The sequence below is a fragment of the Salmo trutta genome, chromosome 19 (genome assembly GCF_901001165.1).
Source record: "Salmo trutta chromosome 19, fSalTru1.1, whole genome shotgun sequence".
Lineage (NCBI taxonomy): Eukaryota > Metazoa > Chordata > Actinopteri > Salmoniformes > Salmonidae > Salmo > Salmo trutta.
In genome coordinates, this window is record NC_042975.1 from 44,340,090 (window position 1) to 44,362,386 (window position 22,297).

The following is a 22,297-nucleotide window of genomic DNA, read 5'->3' on the forward strand; positions in this document are numbered from 1 at the left end:
ACCCCAAGAACACCATCCCCACCGTCAAACATGGAGGTGGAAACATTATGCTTTGGGGATGTTTTTCTGCTAAGGGGACCGGACAACTTCACCGCATCAAAGGGACGATGGACGGGGCCATGTACCATCAAATCTTGGGTGAGATCTCCTTCCCTCAGCCGGGGCATTGAAAATGGGTCGTGGATGGGTATTCCAGCATGACAATGACCCAAAACACACAGCCAAGGCAACAAAGGAGTGGCTCAAGAAGAAGCACATTAAGGTCCTGGAGTGGCCTAGCCACTTATAGACTGATCATTTCTTTGTCAGTGGGCAAACGTACAAAATCAGCAGGGGATCAAATACTTTTTTCCCCTCACTGTATCCACCTAGCTAACATTAACAACAACAAATTGGAATTCATAACACATCATACGTTTAGCAAATTCATAGAATATTGTATGGATTGCAATTTTTTTAATATAAAGAACATATCATATGAATTATAATTCATAACATATCATACAAAATGGATGATGGACATCCACAAATCAATTAATACCATACAAAATGTAACATATCATACTAATTAAAGTGTCACGTCTAGTCCTGAGTCCAGGTTGCAGCCCAGCAACAGGTGCCTAAAATCACTGAACTTTGATGGCAAGCATATAAATGAAGGCATGATATGTATTATGATCAGATGATAACCTCCCAAAACATACACATTCTAAACATTTAGTGAAATAAGGCATATCAACATTACTTTAAATGTGCTCATCAACATGCCCCGAAACTCCTGGAGATGAGTCTGATTCAAGCAGAATAGGTTGCATGTAAGGAGCCACTCTCCCTATTGTATTGATTGGCACGGGTGAAATGAAAGGCCTGTAAGCAGTATGAGAAAGGCTGCAGCTCAATCAGGCATCTCTGGTGCTGCAGTGGTCTCCTATAAGGGTGGGTAATCACAATCATCATGATCTGAATATGGAAGAGGAATCAGGATATGACCATTACAGGGTTGAGTTTAATAATGGGAAGATCACCTTAATAACCCTTACAAGCTGGCCAGACCTCTCGCGTGCGTGCGCAATCGTGCCCATGTTGATTTTGTCCACCCACACCAGACATGATCAGAACACGCAGGTTGAAATATCAAAACCAACTCTGAACCAACTATATGAATTTGGGGATAGGTCGAAAAGCATTAAACATTTATGGCAAATTAGCTAGCTTGCTGTTGCTAGCTAATTTGTCCTGGGATATAAACATTTGGGTTGTTATTGGACTGGAGTGTGTACCTCAGTTCACCTTTCAATCACCCACGTGGGTATATGCTCCTAAAAACCAATGAGGAGATGGGAGAGGCGGGACTTGTAGCGCATCAAGCCTAGCAACCAAGTTCTATTTTAGCGCCTGGCAACGCAGACGCTCGTTTACGCGCGAGAAGTGTGGGTGCAATGATTGAATAACATTTATGTGTATAATTAATTTGCAAAGCTCGTGCACGCGACCCGAGCAGTGTGGTCAGCATGTTACATTAAATATTGATGTAGGCTACTTGTTTACCTATTATGTCTATGTGACACCAAAATACAAAATCCTTAACCCTTTGAGTTCAAGTTGAATATACTGTGAGTTCCATGTCACTGTGGATTTCATCTCTAGTGTAAATAGGATATATTGTACACCCATCAGAAATACTGAAGACAGTATGATAATATTAATAGACTTGTAACAATGCTATTTTAAGTATACATTCAGATTAATTAATGAAATTAAACAACTTTAATGTTTTATAACACTAGAATATTTATAGCACTATTCTAAAATAGTTTATCGGTACATCAATATTTTCTCATGTTCATTGCTATTAATGAATGTATTTAGTTACATCAATAGGAAAGGAATCAAATATGAATTTGTCACATGCGCCAAATACAACAAGTGTAGACCTTACCGTGACATGCTTATTTACAAGCCCTTAACCAACAATGCAGAGTTTTTCAAAAAGTAAGTAATAAAATATTTGCTACTTTAAAAAAAAGTAATACAATAAAATAACGATAATGAGGCTATATATAGGGGATAGCAGTACCGAGTCAACGTGCGTCGGTACAGGTTAGTCGAGGTAATATGTACATGTAGGTAGGTAGGAGTTAAATGACTATGCATACATAATAAACAGCTAGTAGCAGCAGCATAAAAAATGGGTTCAATGCAAATAGGGTAACCATTTGATTAACTGTTTAGCTTGGGGGTAGAAGCTGTTAAGGAGCCTTTGGACATAGACCTGGCGCTCCGGTACTGCGTGCCATGCGGTAGCAGAAAGAATAGTCTATGACTTGGGTGGCTGAATAATTTGAACATTTTTAGGGCCATACTCTGACACCGCCTGGTATAGTGGTTGTGGATGGCAGGAAGCTTACACACAGTATTTTGTAGTGCCTTGGTGTCGGATGCCGAGCAGTTGCCATACCAAGCAGTGATGCAACAAGTCAGGATGCTCTCGATGGTGCAGCTGTAGAACTTATTTGAGGATCTGAGGACCCATGCCAAATCAGTCTCCTGAGGGGGTATAGGCGTTGCCGTGCACTCTTCAAATGAAATTGTATTTGTCACATGCGCCAAATACAACACCGTGAAATGCTTACTTACAAGCCCTTAACCAACAATGCAGTTTTAAGAAAAATAACAGTTAAGAAAAATATGACTAAATAAACTAAAGTAAAAAATAAAAGAGCAACAATAATTAGGCTATATACAGGGGGTACCGGTACCGAGTGAATGTGCGGGGGTACAGGTTAGTCGAGATAATTGAGGTAATATGTACACGTAGGTTGGGGTATAGTGACTATGCATAGATTATAAACAGCGAGTAGCAGAAGCGTAAAAAAGGGGGGGGGTCAATGCAAATAGTCCTGGTAGCCATTTGATTAGCTGTTCAGCAGTCTTATGGCTTGGGGTAGAAGCTGTTAAGAAGTCTTTTGGACTTAGACTTGGCGCTCTGGTACCGCTTGCCGTGCGGTAGCAAAGATAACAGTCTATGACTAGGGTGGCTGGAGTCTTTGGCAATTTTTAGAGCCTTCCTCTGACACTGCCTGGTATAGAGGTCCTGGATGGCAGAAAGCTTGGCCCCAGTGACGTACTGGGCTGTATTCACTACCCTCTGTAGTGACTTGCGATCGAAGGCCGAGCAGTTGCCATACCAGGCGGTGATGCAACTAGTCTGGATACTCTCGATGGTGCAGCTGTATAACGTTTTGAGGATCTGAGGACCCATGCCAAATCTTTTCAGTCTCCTGAGTGGGAATAGGCGTGGTTGTGCCCTCTTCACGATTGTTTTGGTGTTTCTGGACCATAATAGTTTGTTGGTGATGTGGACACCAAGGAACTTGAAGCTCTCAACTCCACTACAGCCCCGTCTATGAGAATGGGGGGGGGGGCTCGGCCCTCCTTTCCCTGTATTCCACGATCATCTCCTGTGTCTTGATCACGTTGAGGGAGAGGTTGTTGTCCTGGCACCACACACTGACCTCCTCCCTATAAACTGGGTTTCCTTTTGTAATCCGTAATAGTTTGCAAGCCCTGCCACATCCAAAGAGAGTCAGAGCCGATGTAGTAGGATTCAATCTTAGTCCTGTATTGATGCTTTGCCTGTTTGATGGTTCGTCGGAGGGCATAGCAGGATTTCTTATAAGCGTCCGGATTAGAGTCCCATTCCTTGAAAGTGGCAGCTCTAGCCTTTAGCTTAGTGCAGATATTGCCTGTAATCCATGGCTTCTGGTTGGGATATGTACGTATGGTCACTGTGGGGACGACGTCATTGATGCACTTATTGAGGAAGCAGGTGACTGATGTGGTAGTCTCCTCAATGCCATCGGATGAATCCCGGAACATATTCCCAGTGGTGGGAAACGTAACAAATTGTGATACTTAAGTAAAAGTATAGATACCTTAATAGAAAGTCACCCAGTAAAATATTACTTGATTAAAAGTCTAAAAGTATTTGGTTCTAAATATACTTATTATCAAATGGAAAAGTATAAATCACTTCAAATTCCTTATATTAAGCAAACCAGATGGCACCATTTTATTGTTTTTAAAATTTACAGATAGCTAGGGGCACACCCAAACATGCAGACACAATCCTGTCCTGCTAAGCATTCAAAATGTAACGAGTACTTTTGGGTGTCAGGGAAAATGTATGGAGTAAAAAGTACATTATTTTCAAGGAATGTAGTATAGTACAATTAAAAGTAGTCAAAAAAATAAATAGTAAAGTACAGATATCCCAAAAAACAACATAAGTAGTACTTGAAATGATTTACTTTACACCACTACATATTCCAGTCTGTGCTAGCAAAACAGTCCTGTTGTCTGACCACTTCCGTATTGAGCGAGACACTGGTACTTCCTGCTTTAGTTTTTCCTTGTAAGCAGGAGTCAGGATAGAATTCCGGTCAGATTTGCCAAATGGGGGGCGAGGGGGAGCTTTGTATGTGTCTCTGTGTGTGAAGTAAAGGTGGTCTAGAGTTTTTTTCCTCTGGTTGCACATGTGACATGCTCGTAGAAATTAGATAAAATGAATTGAACTTTTCCTGCATCACATCTGTATTCCATTCTTTATTATATACTCAGGGCTTTCTAAGAGGAGATTTGGCTCTAAATAATTTTGTCCATTTGTCATATCAGGACAACTGACAACATACCACACTCAACTGATGACTGATAAGAACAACCACAAGTGTTTAGCAATATGTCTAGATATTATTTCTAGATCATTCTTAGGATATTAACCCATTTAGGGAACATTAAAAAACACCAGAAAGCAAAAATGTGCCATATTTCACCTCCCTCCTATCCGGCACATCTAACGAAGAGGTTCCAGATCCCTAAATTAAAGATCAATAGAAAACATGTAGTGAACAGTCCTTAATGTTATTTTTCGTTTAATATTATTTTTTTATCATTTATTTGTTTACTTTAGTTTATTTAGTAAATACTTAAACACTTATGCACTATTGGCCCAGCGTCATCCGGGTTTGGCCAGGGTAGGCCGTCATTGTAAATAAAAATGTGTTCTTAACTGACTTGCCTAGTTAAATTTAAAAAACCTAGAGCCTTCTAGAACAATGTAACTTGACGCTTGTTTTGCTCATCGTACTCTACGCGAACTAGCCTCTGGTTTGCTGAGATTTCCTCGAGTAACTAAACTGAACCAATCATACATCGTAACGCAATATTTCGGATATATATATATATATATATGGCAAAGCACTGGCGTTGCAATGCATTCCGGAGTGATCATAAGATTAGTGTATGAACACAGTTTGGTTCTCAACCTCATCTTTAGTAACACTTTTTATATTGATACATGTTCTAATACATACCATATAAATAACACAAACAGATTGTTGGATTTAGACAAGTAAAGATTTTCTTGCAAAGATTCTGGCAACCTTGATTCATATTCTGCAGGGGGTGGAGCTCTCATCCTGTCGTCTCACAGTAGTTTCTGGAACCTCATGGTTACAACATGGAGAAAGTGAGTATCTAGCAATTGTCATCAATGTTATGGTCAAACTATTTTCTCTGCGATATTTACAGTATTTCCGCACCGTTTATAACGGTATTGGTGGTCAATAAGGGGTGTTTGACTTATTTTACGATTGACAGAAAGCAGTAGCTAGATATTTTACTATGCGGACTCAAGTGCTATTGTTAGCTAGCTAACCGGTAATGTTACTATAATATTAGCCGGCTAACAATCGAGTTCAATTGTATCTACAATCGAATCAAATTTAGACGGCAAATATTTTTGTCCAGAGCGAGTGTAATTTACAGTGAGTATTACCAGCCAGTTTAGCCAGCCGATTATATAGTTAGCTAACCAACGTTACTGGTAGCTATGTATGTACCTAGCTAATATAACGTTAACTAGCTAACATAGGCCTGTTCTGTCGATCTGGTGCAGCCACGATGACTTTATGCTCTGAAATTGCTAACATTACTGCTAGCTAGGTAGCTCGCTAATTCAAGTTTACTAACGTTAACATGACTATCTATCAAGCTAGCTGGGGCACTGGTTAGCTAGCAAGACGGCATGGCTGACAAGTTAACCAGCTAGCTAGCTAACAGTTCGCGTTTGGGCAGGACTACAAGACAGTCAGAAATCAAATTTACTAGCTAGCTATCATATATCAGCAGTTCACCTCAGTAAATCATCTTTCAAATATGCGTTAACCTACATGGTTTAGCTGAAACATGGCTAATGTGCATCATGGTAAAGGATAGGTTTCTGCGTTCATCCTCATGGCATATAAGTGTCAGGAACAGGTGACTGACTTGGGACGGCTTAGTTCCTACAGACCCTGTCTGCTTTAGGAATCAGATTGATGTTTACAGATCTCAAATAGGCCAAATCAAGATTACGTTTTTTTCACTAAACTCACAAGTAAAGAAGTACTATACCAGGCAATATGTTTACAATTTTGCTAAAGTGAATTAATCAAAGTCGCTTTTTCCACTCACAGGTGTCACAGTTGAAAGATCAGGGCAACAAGGCACTGAGTGCAGGGAAAATTGACGAGGCCATACGCTGCTACACCGAAGCATTGGCCCTCGACCCCTCAAACCATGTCCTCTTCAGCAATCGCTCGGCTGCCCATGCCAAGAATGGTAACTACGAGAGTGCTCTGGAGGACGCCTGTCAGACCATCAAGATCAAACCTGACTGGGGAAAGGTGAGACAGCACAGTTGTCCAGAGAGGGCGTCTTAGATTTGCACTCGCTGTTGTCAAAAGTGACATGCCTCCATTACCATGATCTTTGCTTGCACAGGGCTACTCAAGGAAAGCAGCAGCCCAGGAGTTTCTTGGAAGGTTTGAGGATGCCAAAGCGACTTACCAAGAGGGATTCAGACAAGAACCCACTAATCAGCAGCTCAAGGAGGGACTGCAGAACATAGAAGCCCGGCTAGCAGGTATAAACATTTGAACATCACACTCCCTCATATGACTATAAGGAAACACAATGGGATCTTGTTTGCGCACCATTCTTTATTTGGCCTGTGGTGAATTTCACCTCATCTTGACTCACCAGAAAAAAAGATGATGAACCCCTTTGCCATGCCCAACATGTTTGCGAAGCTGGAGAGTGACTCTCGAACCCATGCCCTGATGAAAGATCCAGAGTACAGAGCGCTACTGGAGCAGCTCAGGGATAAACCGTCTGAGCTTGGCTCGTGAGTGTTTCCATGGATACCACTGGTCTTGTTGCACTACATCTGTACATTTAGAAATATACTGCATACTTTGATGCAGTCCCCTTCCTAATGCAAAATTAATTCAGCACAAAGATCATCATGCCAGACTGTCTGGTTCTAGTAATATGCCCCAGAACACTAAATTCATTTGTATCTCCTATTACTTTTCTGTGATCTGAATCAAATACACTCTTTGCCTCTGTCCCTCTTCCCGTAGGAAGCTCCAGGACCCGAGAGTAATGACCACCCTGTCAGTCCTGCTGGGGTTAGACTTGGCAGGCATGGATGAAGACGACGAGCCCACTCCACCCCCTCCTCCCAAACCCAAAGAGACTCAGCCACCTCCTCCCAAGGAGGAAGACTTACCCGAGAACAAGAGACAGGTAAATAGATGGACCAGGGGTATTCAACTCCTACCCTACAAGTTCCGGAGCCTGCTGCTTTTCTGTTCTACCAGATAATTAATTGCACACACCTGGTGTCCCAGGTCTAAACCAGTCCCTGATTAGAGGGGAACAATTTAAAAAAACCTAGTGGAACTAGCTTCGGGGTCCAGAGTTGAGTTTGAGGGCTATAGACCTTCAGTCTGGGGGAAATAGTAATTCATGCATGCATCTCCTCTCTGCACCCAGACAGATTTGCAATATTTATTGCCCTCTCAGCACTTTGTCTTTTACAGCTTAAATGTCCATTCTGCTTTCACAGGCTCTGAAGGAGAAGGACCTGGGGAACGAGGCATACAAGAAGAAAGACTTTGCCACTGCACTGAAACATTATGAAGAAGCCCTCATGCACGACCCAACCAACATGACATATATTTCAAATCAAGCAGGTATAGAATCATAACTACACACACAGAGACGATAGTGTGTGAGTGAATTCTAGAATCTTCTACAACTCGCTCTAGCTGCCGCCTTAGACTAAAATATGGTTTTAGGAGGGGCGTTAATATTTCATGACTTAAACTGTAGTTTTACCATTTTAACTATCCACAGTGATGCATTTCTCTGAAGTCTGTATAGTTTAAAAAAACACATTTTATCCATGATATAACTAATTGGCTGTGGAATTATTTGGCTTGATCAGAATCAATGTGATTAACTGAGTGAACATTTCTACCCCTTAATCCTGGGTAAAAATGTATATTTCCATATGATCAAGGGCAGATAAAGCAGATTCACATTTAATCATTTTATGTGGGTCCTCAGCAAGTGATTTTACAGAATAGTTTTGTCCGGCTGATACAAATAACTATTGTCTAACGGCTATACAGTCTACTCTAAGTGAGAGAGCTTTTCCTACCATGGAAATTCTCATGGCACCATCATGCAGTCAATGTAATGTAGTATGATTTTGATTTAATGTTTTTATGATCTTTAAAGTCGGATTGATAATGAGCTAGTTGCATTGGTTTCTATGGTGTCTCTCTCTTTCTGTGTCCATCCCAGCTGTGTTCTTTGAGAAGGCTGAGTATGAGAAGTGCAGGGAGCTGTGTGACAAGGCCATCGAGGTGGGCAGAGAGAACCGAGAGGACTACAGACAGATTGCCAAGTGAGTTCCTTCTCAATTCACTGAAAATAATTATACATGCGAGTCACCCTCCAGGGTAAAAACTGCTAGGTGTCTGCTGGGGACAAACAATCATGGGATGAGGGAAGATTAGGTCTCCTGAATAAGCAGCCAATTAAGTCGTATTCACCATTGCCAGGTCACATTTGGGTAACGGTGGGCTCTGCTACAAACCAGGGAAATGTAAATGTCAGCATGAGTCATCCAGCTTTCTAATTGTAAGTGCATACACTCAATGCTTAATGTCTCTTTATCCCTATCGTCCTCTCTCAGGGCCTTGGCTAGGATTGGCAACTCGTACTTCAAGCAGGAGAAATACAAAGAAGCAGTCCAATTTTATAACAAGAGTCTGACAGAGCATCGCACCCCTGATGTCCTTAAGAAGTGCCAGCAGGTACAGAAAGTGTTGCCTGTATTGAATGAGGGCTGACGGGATACATTGTTCTGGGGTAGATGACCAATTCGACCAATCGTTGCTCACTATCCCGTCACTGTGTCTGCAGGCGGAGAAGGTATTGAAGGAGCAGGAGAAGCTGGCCTACATCAATCCAGAGCAGGCCTTGGAAGAGAAGAACAAGGGCAACGAGTCCTTCCAGAAAGGTGTGTTTTGAGCTACAGTTGTTGAATGTATGTCACTCCTATTTGTGCGCTTAGTGGTACGGTTTCTCTAGTTGTCTGCGTACCGTTTTAGATTATCAACGAGCAGTTGTGCAGAGCTGCGAACTCTCACACATTGGCCGTGACACACGTTTGACCGTTGCCACGCATTGGAAAGTACTGCTTTTTAATTTTTCTAATTAGTCCATTGTATATAGTGCGTTAACTTTTCAACTGTGCTCTAAATCGTTGCATCTGCAATTTATCACAAGCGGAACCTCTCATTGTCCTGTCTTGCCACAGCATTGTGAACCGCGGCACATTGAAGAATATGATTGGTCTAGTTATGTAAGGGCTCAATGGGATTGGATGCATGTTTTAAAGAAACGCCCCTCAAGATTAGAGTGGAGTTTAATGGAGAAAATGAAAACGTTCTCTGCTGAGTTTATAAAACTGTAAAAATAGCAGCACGGTAGCGCTGTTTTATGTACAATGTTGTCAACAAAATGAGGTTGCTGTAACTCCCGTCCCTATTGCAGAATGCAGCCTTTTGATAGCATGTACTAAAGCTCATTTAATTCTCATTTACATTAGTCCCAGCGTTTCAAGAATGGCTTTTAGACTGAGACAATGAAAAGGCAGCAGACAGACCTACAGTACATTTTAGCAGGGAAGTTTGGCAGGGTGACCTGATTTGGAACTATGAAAATAATTTTGTCAAACATTGAAGCCAAAACTATGTTTGATTATGGGGGGGGGGGATTTGTAATCTTAAGATTTATCTATACTGAACAAAAACATGAACGCAACAATTAATGATTTTACTGGAGTTAAAGTTCCTAAGGAAATAAATCCATTGAAATAAATCCATTAGGCCCTAATCTATGGATTTCATAACTGGGCAGGGGTGCAGCCATGGGAGCCAGGCCCAGCCAATCAGAATGACTTCATCCCCACAAGGGATTTTTTTTTTTTTTTTTTACAAACAAATACTCTTCCGTTTCATCAGCTGGTGGCTGGTGTTAGATTATCCCACAGGTGGAGGTCCTGGGCTGACGTGGTTACACGTGGTCTGCTGTTGTGAGGCCGGTTGGATGTACTGCCAAATGCTCTAAAACGACATAGGAGGCAGTTTATGGTTGAGAAATTAACGGTTCTGGTGGCCAATTGCACGCTCCCTCAACTTGAGACATCTGTGGCGTTGTGACAACTGCACATTTTAGGGGCCCTTTATTGTCCCCATCACAAGGTGCACCTGTGTAATGATCATGCCGTTTTAATCAGCTTCTTGATATGCCACACCTGTCAGGTGGCTGGATCATCTTGGCCAAGGAGAAATGCTCACTAATGGGTGTAAACAAATTTATGCACATTGAGAAGCTTTTCGTGTGTATGGAAAGTGTCTTTACATGTTGTGTAAATTTTGGTTCAGTATATTTACTTCTGTTTAGTCTGATCAGTGGAACAATTCTCATTCTTAATAGGGTAATTACTGTTGTTGGCAAAAACACTTATTATTCCATTACCCAACTTTGCCACTGTAATCACATTTGAAATCGAATATGCCTACTTGTCTTTCAAAATTAATTGAGGCTGTATTATTGCAGCCATTTATGATTCATGGGCCCTTTTGAATAACATTTACGTCGTTTAGCAGACACTCTTATCCAGAGCGACTTACAAATTGGTGCGTTCACCTTATGATATCCAGTGGAACAACCACTTTACAATAGTACATCTTTTTTGGGAGGGGTTAGAATAATTATTTTATCCTATCCCAGGTATTCCTTAAAGAGGTGGAGTTTCAGGTGTCTCCGGAAGGTGGTGATTGACTCCGCTGTCATACTAATTAGCATTGGATATCAAACGTTCCAGGAATCAAATATAATGACATTTTAGTATTGAGCACATGCAACAGGCAGCTGGTAGGGGGACTCAACTCATACACACATAATTTTGTCTATGTAGAGTAAGATGAGGATGAGGATCTTTAACTAGTAGGCATTAACCACCCGAATATTGATATTCATCTTTTTCTGGGATCAAATCAAAGTTTGTCACGTGTGCCTAATACAACAGGTGTAGACCTTAGTGAAATGCTTACTTACAGGTTCTAACCAATAGTGCAAAAAAGGTATTAGGTGAACAATAGGTAACTAAAGAAATAAGGTGAAAAATAAACAGTAGCGAGGCTACATACAGACACGGTTAGTCGGGCTGATTGAGGTAGTATGGTGGGTGGCGGGACACAAAGCAGATAGCCCGGTTAGCCAATGTGTGGGAGCACTGGTTAGTCGGGCCAATTGAGGTAGTATGTACATGAATGTATAGTTAAAGTGACTATGCATATGATAGAGTAGCAGCAGCGTTAGAGGGGTTGGGGAGGGGCACACAATGCAAATAGTCCAGGTGGCCATTTGATTACCTGTTCAGGAGACTTATGGCTTGGGGGTAAAAAAAAAAGGAAGCCTTTTTGTCCTAGACTTGGCACTCCGGTACCGCTTACCATGCGGTAGAGAGAACAGTGACTAGGGTCTATGACAATTTGTAGGGCCTTCCTGACACAGCCTGGTGTAGAGGTCCTGGATGGCGGGCAGCTTAGCCCCAGTGATGTACTGGGCCATACGCACTACCCTCTGTAGTGCCTTGCGGTCGGAGGCCAAGCAATTGCCATACCAGGCAGTGATACAACCAGTCAGGATGCTCTCGATGTTGCAGCTGTAGAACTTTGAGGATCTCAGGAACCACGCCAAATCTTCTTAGTTTCCTCAGGGGGAATAGGCTTTGTCGTGCCCTCTTCACGACTGTCTTGGTGTGTTTGGACCATTCTACTTAGTTGTTGGTGATGTGGACACCAAGAAACTTGAAGCGCTCAACCAAGGTTGGGTGATTGAGAAATGTATTCAAACACCCAGCACTTGGGAAACAGATCAGGGGTGGCCAACTCTCCTAGAGAGCTAACAGGATTTTCTTCAAGCCGTATTTTAAGAGTTCAGACAAATTACTAAATGTTTGTCCTTACCTTAACGCAGTCTATGGACAAGGAGACTGCAATCTATAATTTGGTTACCGACTGCCATCAACCATTAATGATTTTCCTGTGCAGAGCCTTAGTGTAGTGGTATTACATTCCCCAGCAAGAAAACCTAATGTCTCTCAAACAGAAGAGGGGACAAAGTCACTGACCACAACCAACATGAAATGGGTAAGGTTTTAAATGTAAAGAAAGTTGACTAGCAACAACTGGGAGTGAAGACACCCACCATGAGCACCCACTAAATCTGCCCAAGAAGATGCAAACAAAAGAAAAATCCACACCAAACTTAGACAGGAGAAACAGAAGACATCAGATGAAGGATTTGTTTTTCTAGAAATCAAATAGGGAGAGCCAACTAAAAGGTGTTAATCCTCCACATCTCTCAAGACTGGAGCACTGGCCAGCCACTCTTAAATATCCCCTGGGCCAGCCCAGGTGAAACACCTTTCCACTAACGAGATGACACCAGCACAGGTGTAACACATACTGACTAACGAGGCAACACCAATTGTTGAGCTCCGAGTGCTAATGTCCAACCAAAGACTGTAACAGTGGTAACACTGTCGGGACGTGTGGCATACAACTTTCCACCTGAGAACGGGGATCAATTCCTGCTTCCAACTTTTTCTAGCATTTGCCGTTCTCCCCCATCTCATTACTATCTGAATAAAGACATGTATCCACCAAAAATCTGAAAGTAACAAGCTTGTCAGAAAAATGTTTTGTTCATTTTAATGTTCCTGAATACACCTGACCTGTGGTTAAATATAAACTCAGCAAAAAAAGAAGCGTCCTCTCACTGTCAACTGCATTTATTTTCAGCAAACTTAACATGTGTAAATATTTGTATGACCATAACAAGATTCAACTACTGAGACATAAACTGAACAAGTTCCACAGACATGTGACTAACAGAAATGGAATAATGTGTCCCTGAACAAAGGAGGGGTCTAAATCAAAAGTAACAGTCAGTATCTGGTGTGGCCACCAGCTGCATTAACTACTGTAGTGCATCTCCTCCTCATGGACTGCACCAGATTTGCCAGTTCTTGCTCTGAGATGTTACCCCACTCTTCCACCAAGGCACCTGCCAATTCCTGGATATTTCTGGGGGGGAATGGCCCTAGTCCTCACTCTCTGATCCAACAGGTCCCAGACGTGCTCAATGGGATTGAGATCTGGGCTCTTCACTGGCCATGGCAGAACACTGACATTCCTGTCTTGCAGGAAATCACGCACAGAACGAGCAGTATGGCTGGTGGCATTGTCATGCTGGAGGGTCATGTCAGGATGAGCCTGCAGGAAAGGTAACACATGAGGGAGGAGGATGTCTTCCCTGTAACGCAAGAGTGTTGAGATTGCCTGCAATGACAACAAGCTCAGTCCGATGATGCTTTGACACACTGCCCCAGACCATGACGGACCCTCCACCTCCAAATCGAACCTGCTCTAGGTTACAGGCCTCGGTGTAACGATAAACGCGACTCCGACCATCACCCCATGTGAGACAAAACCGCGACTCATCAGTGAAGAGCACTTTTTGCCAGTCCTGTCTGGTCCAGCGACGGTGGGTTTGTGCTCATAGGCGACGTTGTTGCCGGTGATGTCTGGTGAGGACCTCAGTCCAGCCTACAAGCCCTCAGTCCAGCCTCTCTCAGCCTATTGCGGACAGTCTCAGCACTGATGGAGGGATTGTGCGTTCCTGGTGTAACTCGGGCAGTTGTTGTTGCCATCCTGTACCTGTCCCGCAGGTGTGATGTTCGGATGTACCGATCCTGTGCAGGTGTTGTTACACGTGGTCTACCACTGCGAGGACGATCAGCTGTCCGTCCTGTCTTCATGTAGTGCTGTCTTAGGCGTCTCACAGTACGGACATTGCAATTTCTTGCCCTGGCCACATCTGCAGTCCTCATGCCTCCTTGCAGCATGCCTAAGGCACGTTTACGCAGATGAGCAGGGACCGTGGGCATCTTTCTTTTGGTGTTTTTCAGAGTCAGTAGAAAGGCCTCTTTAGTGTCCTAAGTTTTCTTAACTGTGACCTTAATTGCCTACCGTCTGTAAGCTGTTAGTGTCTTAAACAGTTCCACAGGTGCATGTTCATTAATTGTTTATGGTTCATTGAACAAGCATGGGAAACAGTGTTTAAACCCTTTACAATGAAGATCTGTGAAGTTATTTGGATTTTGATGAATTATTTTAAAGACAACGTCCCTTTTTCAGGACCCTTTCTTTTTTTGCTGAGTTATTTATATATATATAGATAGATAGATAGATAGATAGTCCACCCTGGTCATGGGCCTAAGCCATGTCAAAATACATAGAAATGCAGGAAATTAGCTTTAACACAGTAAAATATTCTGGTCTAGGGGTTGTGCCAGGGGGCAATGAAATTCACATAGCAAATCTCACTCCAAACTTTCTTCAAATGCTGGCAGCCCTGAGTTGTGCATGTATTCCAAAGATTCCCTGGTAGTGTGAGGATATCTGACATGCTGTGTTTATCCTCTCTGTTCTACAGGAGACTATCCTTCAGCCATGAGACATTACTCAGAGGCCATCAAAAGGAACCCCAATGACGCCAAGCTCTTCAGCAACAGAGCTGCCTGCTACACGAAGCTGCTGGAGTTCCAGCTTGCCCTGAAGGTACAGCACACTTCACTACAGTCGTGCCATGCATGTAGGAGCTTCATCCTCGCCATTACTAATTTATAACCACCAGCTTGTATATTATATCCACTGTTGTACTTCATCAGTCAAAAAGGACTGACTGATATTTTCTTTCTCCTATCTTTTAGGATTGCGAGGACTGTATCAAACTTGACCCTGCCTTCCGTATGTATTGAGCTTTGAAACTGCTTTATATTTGTGTTAAAGATGCGTTATTAAGGTTTCGTCAACTTTCAAGCCAGTAGTTTTGAAAGTAGCACTCAAGACCCAAAAAGGTCCCTGAAAATTGTGAATTTTATGTATCACGTCGTGGCTCTCTAGCCCTGCCAGTGTGTGCACAAAGATGTTTTGGGCCCACCCCACAACCTCATTGGACAATACTCTGCCAACTTTAACCTTGCAACCTCATTGGGCATGATTCCATCAGGTTAGGTTGTTGTAGGCTACTAGCCAGCGAACGAGCGAGCTGACTGGGAGTTGTCAATGGGATAATGTAATTTTGTAGGCTCGTTGGAAAAGTTATAGGCTACTTCTATGTTTGCATCAAATACCCTACTCTCTGCAAGTCCGGTAGCCTATATATTATAGATAAGCCTTAGGCTACATGATGGACAGCTGGGGCAATCGATAGCTGCAGTGTGTTTTTGGACTACCATTGGATAGCCGTTGTGAGTTTATCAACACCAAAAAGGACAAATGCAATTATTAATTTGGGTTATTGACATTACAGGAAGGTAGGCCACAATGTTATAATCTATAAAGGGGGGGGGAACACTTCTATAGCCAATACATGTATGGAGCGAATAAAAATGTGTGTTTTGCGAACGGGTTATCTAAATGGATAGATGTAAGCTAAATCCTTAGTACCCAAATTCATCATTTAGGAAGCAAGATTGTAACCACAATGTTTCTGATCGGTATGAAATGATCTTCTAATGTATTTGCGGCTGAAATGCCAACTCATCTGTAGCCTACATATTTGCTGGTCCAAAAAGCATATTCTTCTTGATTGGGCTACTTTGTTTCCAGATCAATGCATTGAAAGATAAATGACATTAACTGTCAAGGTCTACTATATCTAACTGTTAATTTGTGATGCGTTCAACTTTGGATGCATTCATATAGTTATATTGATTTTATTCTCGCTTTCATTAAAAAAAGCATGCAAGCAACTCCGTCTTGCGGAGCGCCCAGCAGTAAATTAAGGAACGGGCTTAGCTAACGTGTAAGAATTGAATGTTACAATTTTGGGGATTCATATGCTAGGAGATGACTACAGATGGTTTATGATGCATGTATGGACCATGCATCGACACGTCAAGTCCAAAGTGGGGAGGTTTGAAATGTATATAAGTTGAATTCAAATCTCGATAATACCTCTTTTTAAAGGAGTATTTTACTCACTCTTGTCAGTCCACCATTCTTTTACTTAGCACATACAGGCCCCATAGCTTTTCTAATAGCAGGCCTGTTTACTTTTTGCTCTTACTTGATTTTGGGCATCAGGAGACTGAAAGCAGTAGGCTGTGTCTTGAGTACTTGAATGCTGATGTGCAGTTGTTTTGAACTGTATCGAGCGTGGGCCCTTTTAAAAGCATAGACCTCATTTAACTTCTCTCTCTCCACAGTAAAGGGATACACACGGAAGGCAGGAGCTTTGGAGGCCATGAAAGATTTCACTAAAGCGATGGTTGCCTACGAAAAGGCTCTGGAGCTTGACTCTACCTCCAAGGTACAGTATGACAGATTTATATAGGTACACTAGCAGAATCTCCGTTACTAAAAGAAACGACGAGCTCTATTTTAACAAGCATAATGCTATGGTAATTCTAAGGTCCTGGGGTGTGTCAGAAATATTTTAGTTGTTTTCACAGCCGTTATTATGAGCACAATAGCGGTTGGTGGTGCGAAAGAGCTGGGTTTTGATGAATAAACAAGTTGTAGGTGTGAGAGGGCTTGGCCACTCACTGGCCAATCAAGGTGTTTCATGGCTTAATACTGCAGGCGCTTGTCTCAAGTTCTGTAGGTTATTGACAGGCTTTGTGTTGTCATCAATTTCAATTCGACTGGGGGCACGAAATTTTCTCGTCCTAGTCCACTGTGGACTGATATGACAGTTTATTCAATAGCATAGGCTACAGTAGCAAGTGATTTTAAAATCCAAAAAACATCCAGTGTTTGGATCACTACTGGCTGTAAGCGAACGAGTAATGCGCGTTTGGAGCAATACTAGAGGCCGTATCCAAGGCTCAGCCAATCGTTCACATAACAGAATGCAGAGCAGCACTCGGCAGAAGAAAGAAGAGACAACTCATTTACTAGTTACAGCATCAGTGCGCGCTAACTCACTTTTGTACATCGCGCTGGTCCGTACAATTGACCTTTTATTTTAGCGCCCAAAAAAACTTAATACTTCCATATCAACTGTAATATCAATACCATTGTAAAGCACAATTTCTCCCCTTTCCAACAAAATCAATGACGAGACCTTCGTGATGCCCGTCTCTGCGTGATTCAAGAAGGCAATGAGCTCCGTCGGGTCTTTTTAAAAATGGCGGTGGGGAGGCAAAACCTATTGCGCGATAGTGAGAAGGAGAGATGTCGTGAGGGGAAACGGCTTTTTTTCTCTCGATCTGTCCAACTTATCAACTTATCGCCTCTAAAATGTAAGTAAAACACTATAACGAGTTTATATAATGTGTCATTACATACCTATTTGAAGGTTTGTGTCGAATTTGAATAACTTTAGCACCGCCCCAAAAACCTGATCTTCAGAAGTAAACAGCGGCTTTTGAGAGTCGTGATAGCTTGCAGAGATGACGCAAACAATGACTAGGTATCCCCCCCACCATGTCCCTTTCTCGTTTTTAAATGGTGAGAGAGGCTGTAAGACAGAATTAGTTGCTTTATGCGTGCTGTACATTACGCCATGACACGTCACGATGTAACGTTCAGCGTCGGAGGGGTCATTTTTTGTTTTTCAACTTTTCTCTAATACTATAGAGCCATTACCATGTCAATCAACGCTTGAATAGAAACAGTTCACACCCCAGATTTTGATGTCTACACAGTCGCTACAGTCCCATTAGTTTTCTTTACAGCCTCGTTTTGAATGTCGCGGTTGCGCACATTTGTATGGAATGGGGTTAGCTTACTTTACGTCATGAGCTGTAACTGAAAAACAACTGGCATTTGGAAAGTTTGAGGTGAGGGAGAAAGTGTGGTGGAACAAGTATTAGCATTGTTAAGTATCTTGCTAGCTGGATTGAATTCTCCGTTAGCTAGCCAGAGTAATGTTGAGCAACATTAGCCAATTTAACGGATCAAATAATTCAGTTTATGGTGTGAAATTGGCTTGCTAATAAAGTCAGATGGCTCAGATGAGCTAACATTAGTAACCTAACCAATTCGCTATAGTATTAACTGGTATACGACTCCTTGCCGTTCCTCAAGTTATAACGCCTTAGTTGCTTACTGGACCCTGGCAATCTGTGTGAAACTAGCTAACGAACTATCTGTTAAGAGGTAGCCCCCTTTTTTTCCCAATTTTCGCCTAAAATGACATACCCAAATCTAACTGCATGTAGCTCAGGCCCTGAAGCAAGGATATGCATATTATTGGTACCATTTGAAATGAAACACTTTGAAGTTTGTGGAAATGTGAATTGAATGTAGGAGAATATAACACAATAGATCTGGTAGAAGAAAATGCAACAAAGGTCCCACTTCTAACCATCACTCTAGTTGTAATTCCAATGGTGTCCACAAGATGGCAGCAGTGTATGTGCAACATTTCAGACGGATAACTTGAAGTATGAGCAAGCTACATGACATTTAGTGTGAAGTCACCCAGGTATATTTGGGCAAATCGTGAAGGAGATATTTGCATTCATATAAAAAAATTCTGCAAGAATATCGTCAAATCTGTAAACTTAGTAGCCATATTAGTAGCCATATTATAAGTTCAACATTTGCAAAACAACCAGTTTTCATAACTTTATAACTCTGAATATTCTTATAATTTTTTCCAAAAGGAAAAGGCATGCTGTCGCATAAGGTTAGCAGCTACATTTTGCGACAGATACAAGGTTTCCGGATACTCCCGTAAAGCCCAGCTCATTGGCTATCTAGCTCGCTGTGTTTGACCCCGATTGGTGCTTATTTGACGAAGTTAGTCGATCAAGTGAAGACCTCCCGCGTCGTCAGCATGCCATGAAGGCGTCGCTCTCTGACAAAATTTGATGTCCTATAGGATATACTACACCCCTAATGATATAGTGAAGTCTGGTTACGTTCTAGGATCTCTGAGGAATACATACGGACGTGATTTGACTGTTTGAAGTTTAGGGTTAGATTTTCACAGATTCCTTTCTTTGCAAATTGAACGAGTGGAAATACAAAATCGACCGTGCATGCTATATCGACCTTTTTTAGGATATGAAAAGGGAATTTATCTAACAAAATGACACTTCATGTTATCCTTGGGACCCTTTGGATGATAAATCAGAGCAAGATTTCAGAATGTAAGTACACATTTCACCTTCAGAGGTAAATTTATCAAACCTATTGCGGTGAAAAGTGTTTTGTTGTTAGGAGCTCTCCCTTTAACAATAGCATGGCAGTAAAAGCTACTGTAAATTGGACAGTGCAGTTACATTAACAAGAATTTAAGCTTTCAGCCGATATAGGACACTTATATGTACCGACGTTTGTTGTTTGTCTAAAATCTGCGATCGTGACACAAGGCGCTGCATGATTTACAACTGTCCCGTTGACGGGACACCTATCCCTAAGATAATTATATTATTAAACAATTGGATTCAGGGATCAAGTGTAGCTGGAGCTGGGCCTGGCTTAAACTGGATGCCACTATAGAGGTGAAAGGAACACCACACACTTTCCCTCTCACTTCTTCATTACAGTGGATAAAAATGGGTATGCCAGGTGTACTCTCTGCCTGAAAGAGACCAGTTATGCTGACAAAGGGTATCATGCTTTGCTGGCACATTGTAGAACAGATGTCCACAGGCAGAAAGTGTACAATGTAATAATGTGCAGTGTAGCCCAAATATATTGCTTTTGTTGTGTTGAACTTGACAGTAACACTTGCGTGTGAGTATGGGAGGATTATAATTTTTTTTAGCTCAGTGAATGTTGTTTTTGCACACATGTAGCCTTGTGCACTTGATCGATGTCTACTATGGTGGCCACTATAATAGAGGAAAAAATAGAATGCCTGTTTGTTTCATTCTATTTCTACTTGAAGAAGTTTTTCTTCCTCGACTGCAATATTTAGATGTGTGTGGTCACAAGCGTTCTATTATAAAGGCTGTCATGGCTAACTGCAATATTAGTGTGTTGTTTTCTCTCAAGACTTGAGTGTCATTTGCAGTAAAGTCTAGGCAACAATTAACATTGAATTGCTTTCTTTAAATTTTTTAGCTGTGAGTTAGGTTCACATAAAAAGTGGTTAATTTTACACAGAGACTGATCATGTAGATCATATTCTTTGTTTAATTAGTTAAAACCTGCATTTCCCCCTAACAGGGATTTTTTTTTTTTAGCATGTTTCAGGGCAACAAAAGAAAAGTGTCACCTTTTTGGTCCCTCAGCAGTTTACATCCCTGTCTATTGTTCCATGTGCATATGGGTACTGTGCGTCGCGGCTGGATAGGCTGCGCTTCTGTTGTCAAAATCCATGCGTTACCTCGAAGACCAGCTTTCGGTTGGTCTTAAATATCCCCACCAGTGCATACTGAAGTTGGCACATGAATGAAAGGACACACTTTAGATATTTCCACCCCTCCCACCTCAGCGCAAGCGAGCTCATTATAAAACAAGTAAAAACAAATCCTGGCACTAGGGTTTGTAAATAGGAGCGCCGGCTTTAACTGGTCGAAAATTGCAAACTAATGTGCGTTTCACAATTGCGCCGACTTAACGCCAAAAGTAGAGCCCAGAAATATCTATTAAATATGAATCCATGGCTTTTAGTTCTTCTTTTTTTTGTGTGTGTCACTGACAAAGCTGAGGCTAACCTTTGAACTATCTGGCTCTCCATTCCGGGTGCAGGAGGCCACAGAGGGCATCCAGCGCTGCCTGATGAGCCAGCACGTGAGGAACGACGACAGTCCAGAGGATGTGAAAAGGAGGGCCATGGCTGACCCGGAAGTGCAGCAGATCATGAGTGACCCAGCCATGCGCATGATCCTGGAGCAGATGCAGAAGGATCCACAGGCACTCAGCGAGTAAGCGGGCCAGCTTTGTGCATCATCACACGCATATGTACACACTCACTATCTACACAGTATACAACACATGCACCATAATCACACACTAATTGGCGAAATTAGTTTGAAAATAAGTTAATTGGTTTTCCCTCCCTTATTTCTCCCTCTCAGTCACCTTAAAAATCCAGGCATTGCTCAGAAGATCCAGAAACTGATAGATGTGGGACTTATAGCCATCCGGTGATGAGTAAGGAGAGAACAGGCCCAGACCCATGAAGAACAGCAAGACCACAGTGGATCAAGATTCCATTCCCTCCAGTTATAACAACACCCCCCTCTCCCTTCCACCCTCAAAATTATACTGTACGCCATCTTGCCGAAACTTCAACCAACAAAGGGTTTCATTTTTACTTTGTCCATCTTACGGCCTTAATGAAATTGTACTTAGTCTATTCCTCACCAGAGAACTCTCTGAAACAAATAATTGAATTAGGAAAAGGTATCAAAGCCCTGTTAAAGTAGCTGAAGACAAGGCTAGAGCTTTGTTTGGTACGATGATACTGCAGCTAATAACAAAAGTACATCAGCTAACAACAAAACAAGTAATGCTCTATTTTGTGGTCTCTGTTGGGTGTTCGAACAATGTCACGGTGCAATATGACTGCTTCGTTTTTCACTTCCTTTGCGTATTTAAAACTGCTGGTTCCTGCTTGGATCAGATAGCCAGTCAATATCTATGTAAGGCACCTGACTATGATGACCCCCCCACCCCCCAGGATATCTTTCATAACTTGAGGTCAATGTAGTTTTGCTACTGGCGTACAGAAGACGGGCTTACAATCTCACATTACTGTGCTTTCCAGATCTTTAGAATTAAATGTTGTTCGGTCTTGTAAGTGCTGATCTTGGGATCAGGTGTTCAAACTGGATTAAAGGTGATTGAACGTTGAA

The 22,297-nt window shown here is 42.0% G+C and overlaps 1 protein-coding gene across 1 annotated transcript; it reads left to right on the top strand.

The window, feature by feature from the left end:
• Window positions 1-5,250: 5,250 nt before the first annotated feature.
• Window positions 5,251-22,297, top strand: LOC115154700 (stress-induced-phosphoprotein 1). Its single transcript, XM_029701178.1, has 14 exons — window positions 5,251-5,527; window positions 6,516-6,725; window positions 6,823-6,964; window positions 7,084-7,225; window positions 7,464-7,629; window positions 7,952-8,078; window positions 8,695-8,797; window positions 9,089-9,209; window positions 9,319-9,415; window positions 14,968-15,092; window positions 15,245-15,281; window positions 16,745-16,848; window positions 21,189-21,364; window positions 21,518-22,297. The coding sequence occupies exons 1-14, from the start codon at window positions 5,519-5,521 to the stop codon at window positions 21,588-21,590; spliced, it is 1,632 nt and encodes a 543-aa protein (XP_029557038.1). The 5' UTR covers window positions 5,251-5,518; the 3' UTR covers window positions 21,591-22,297.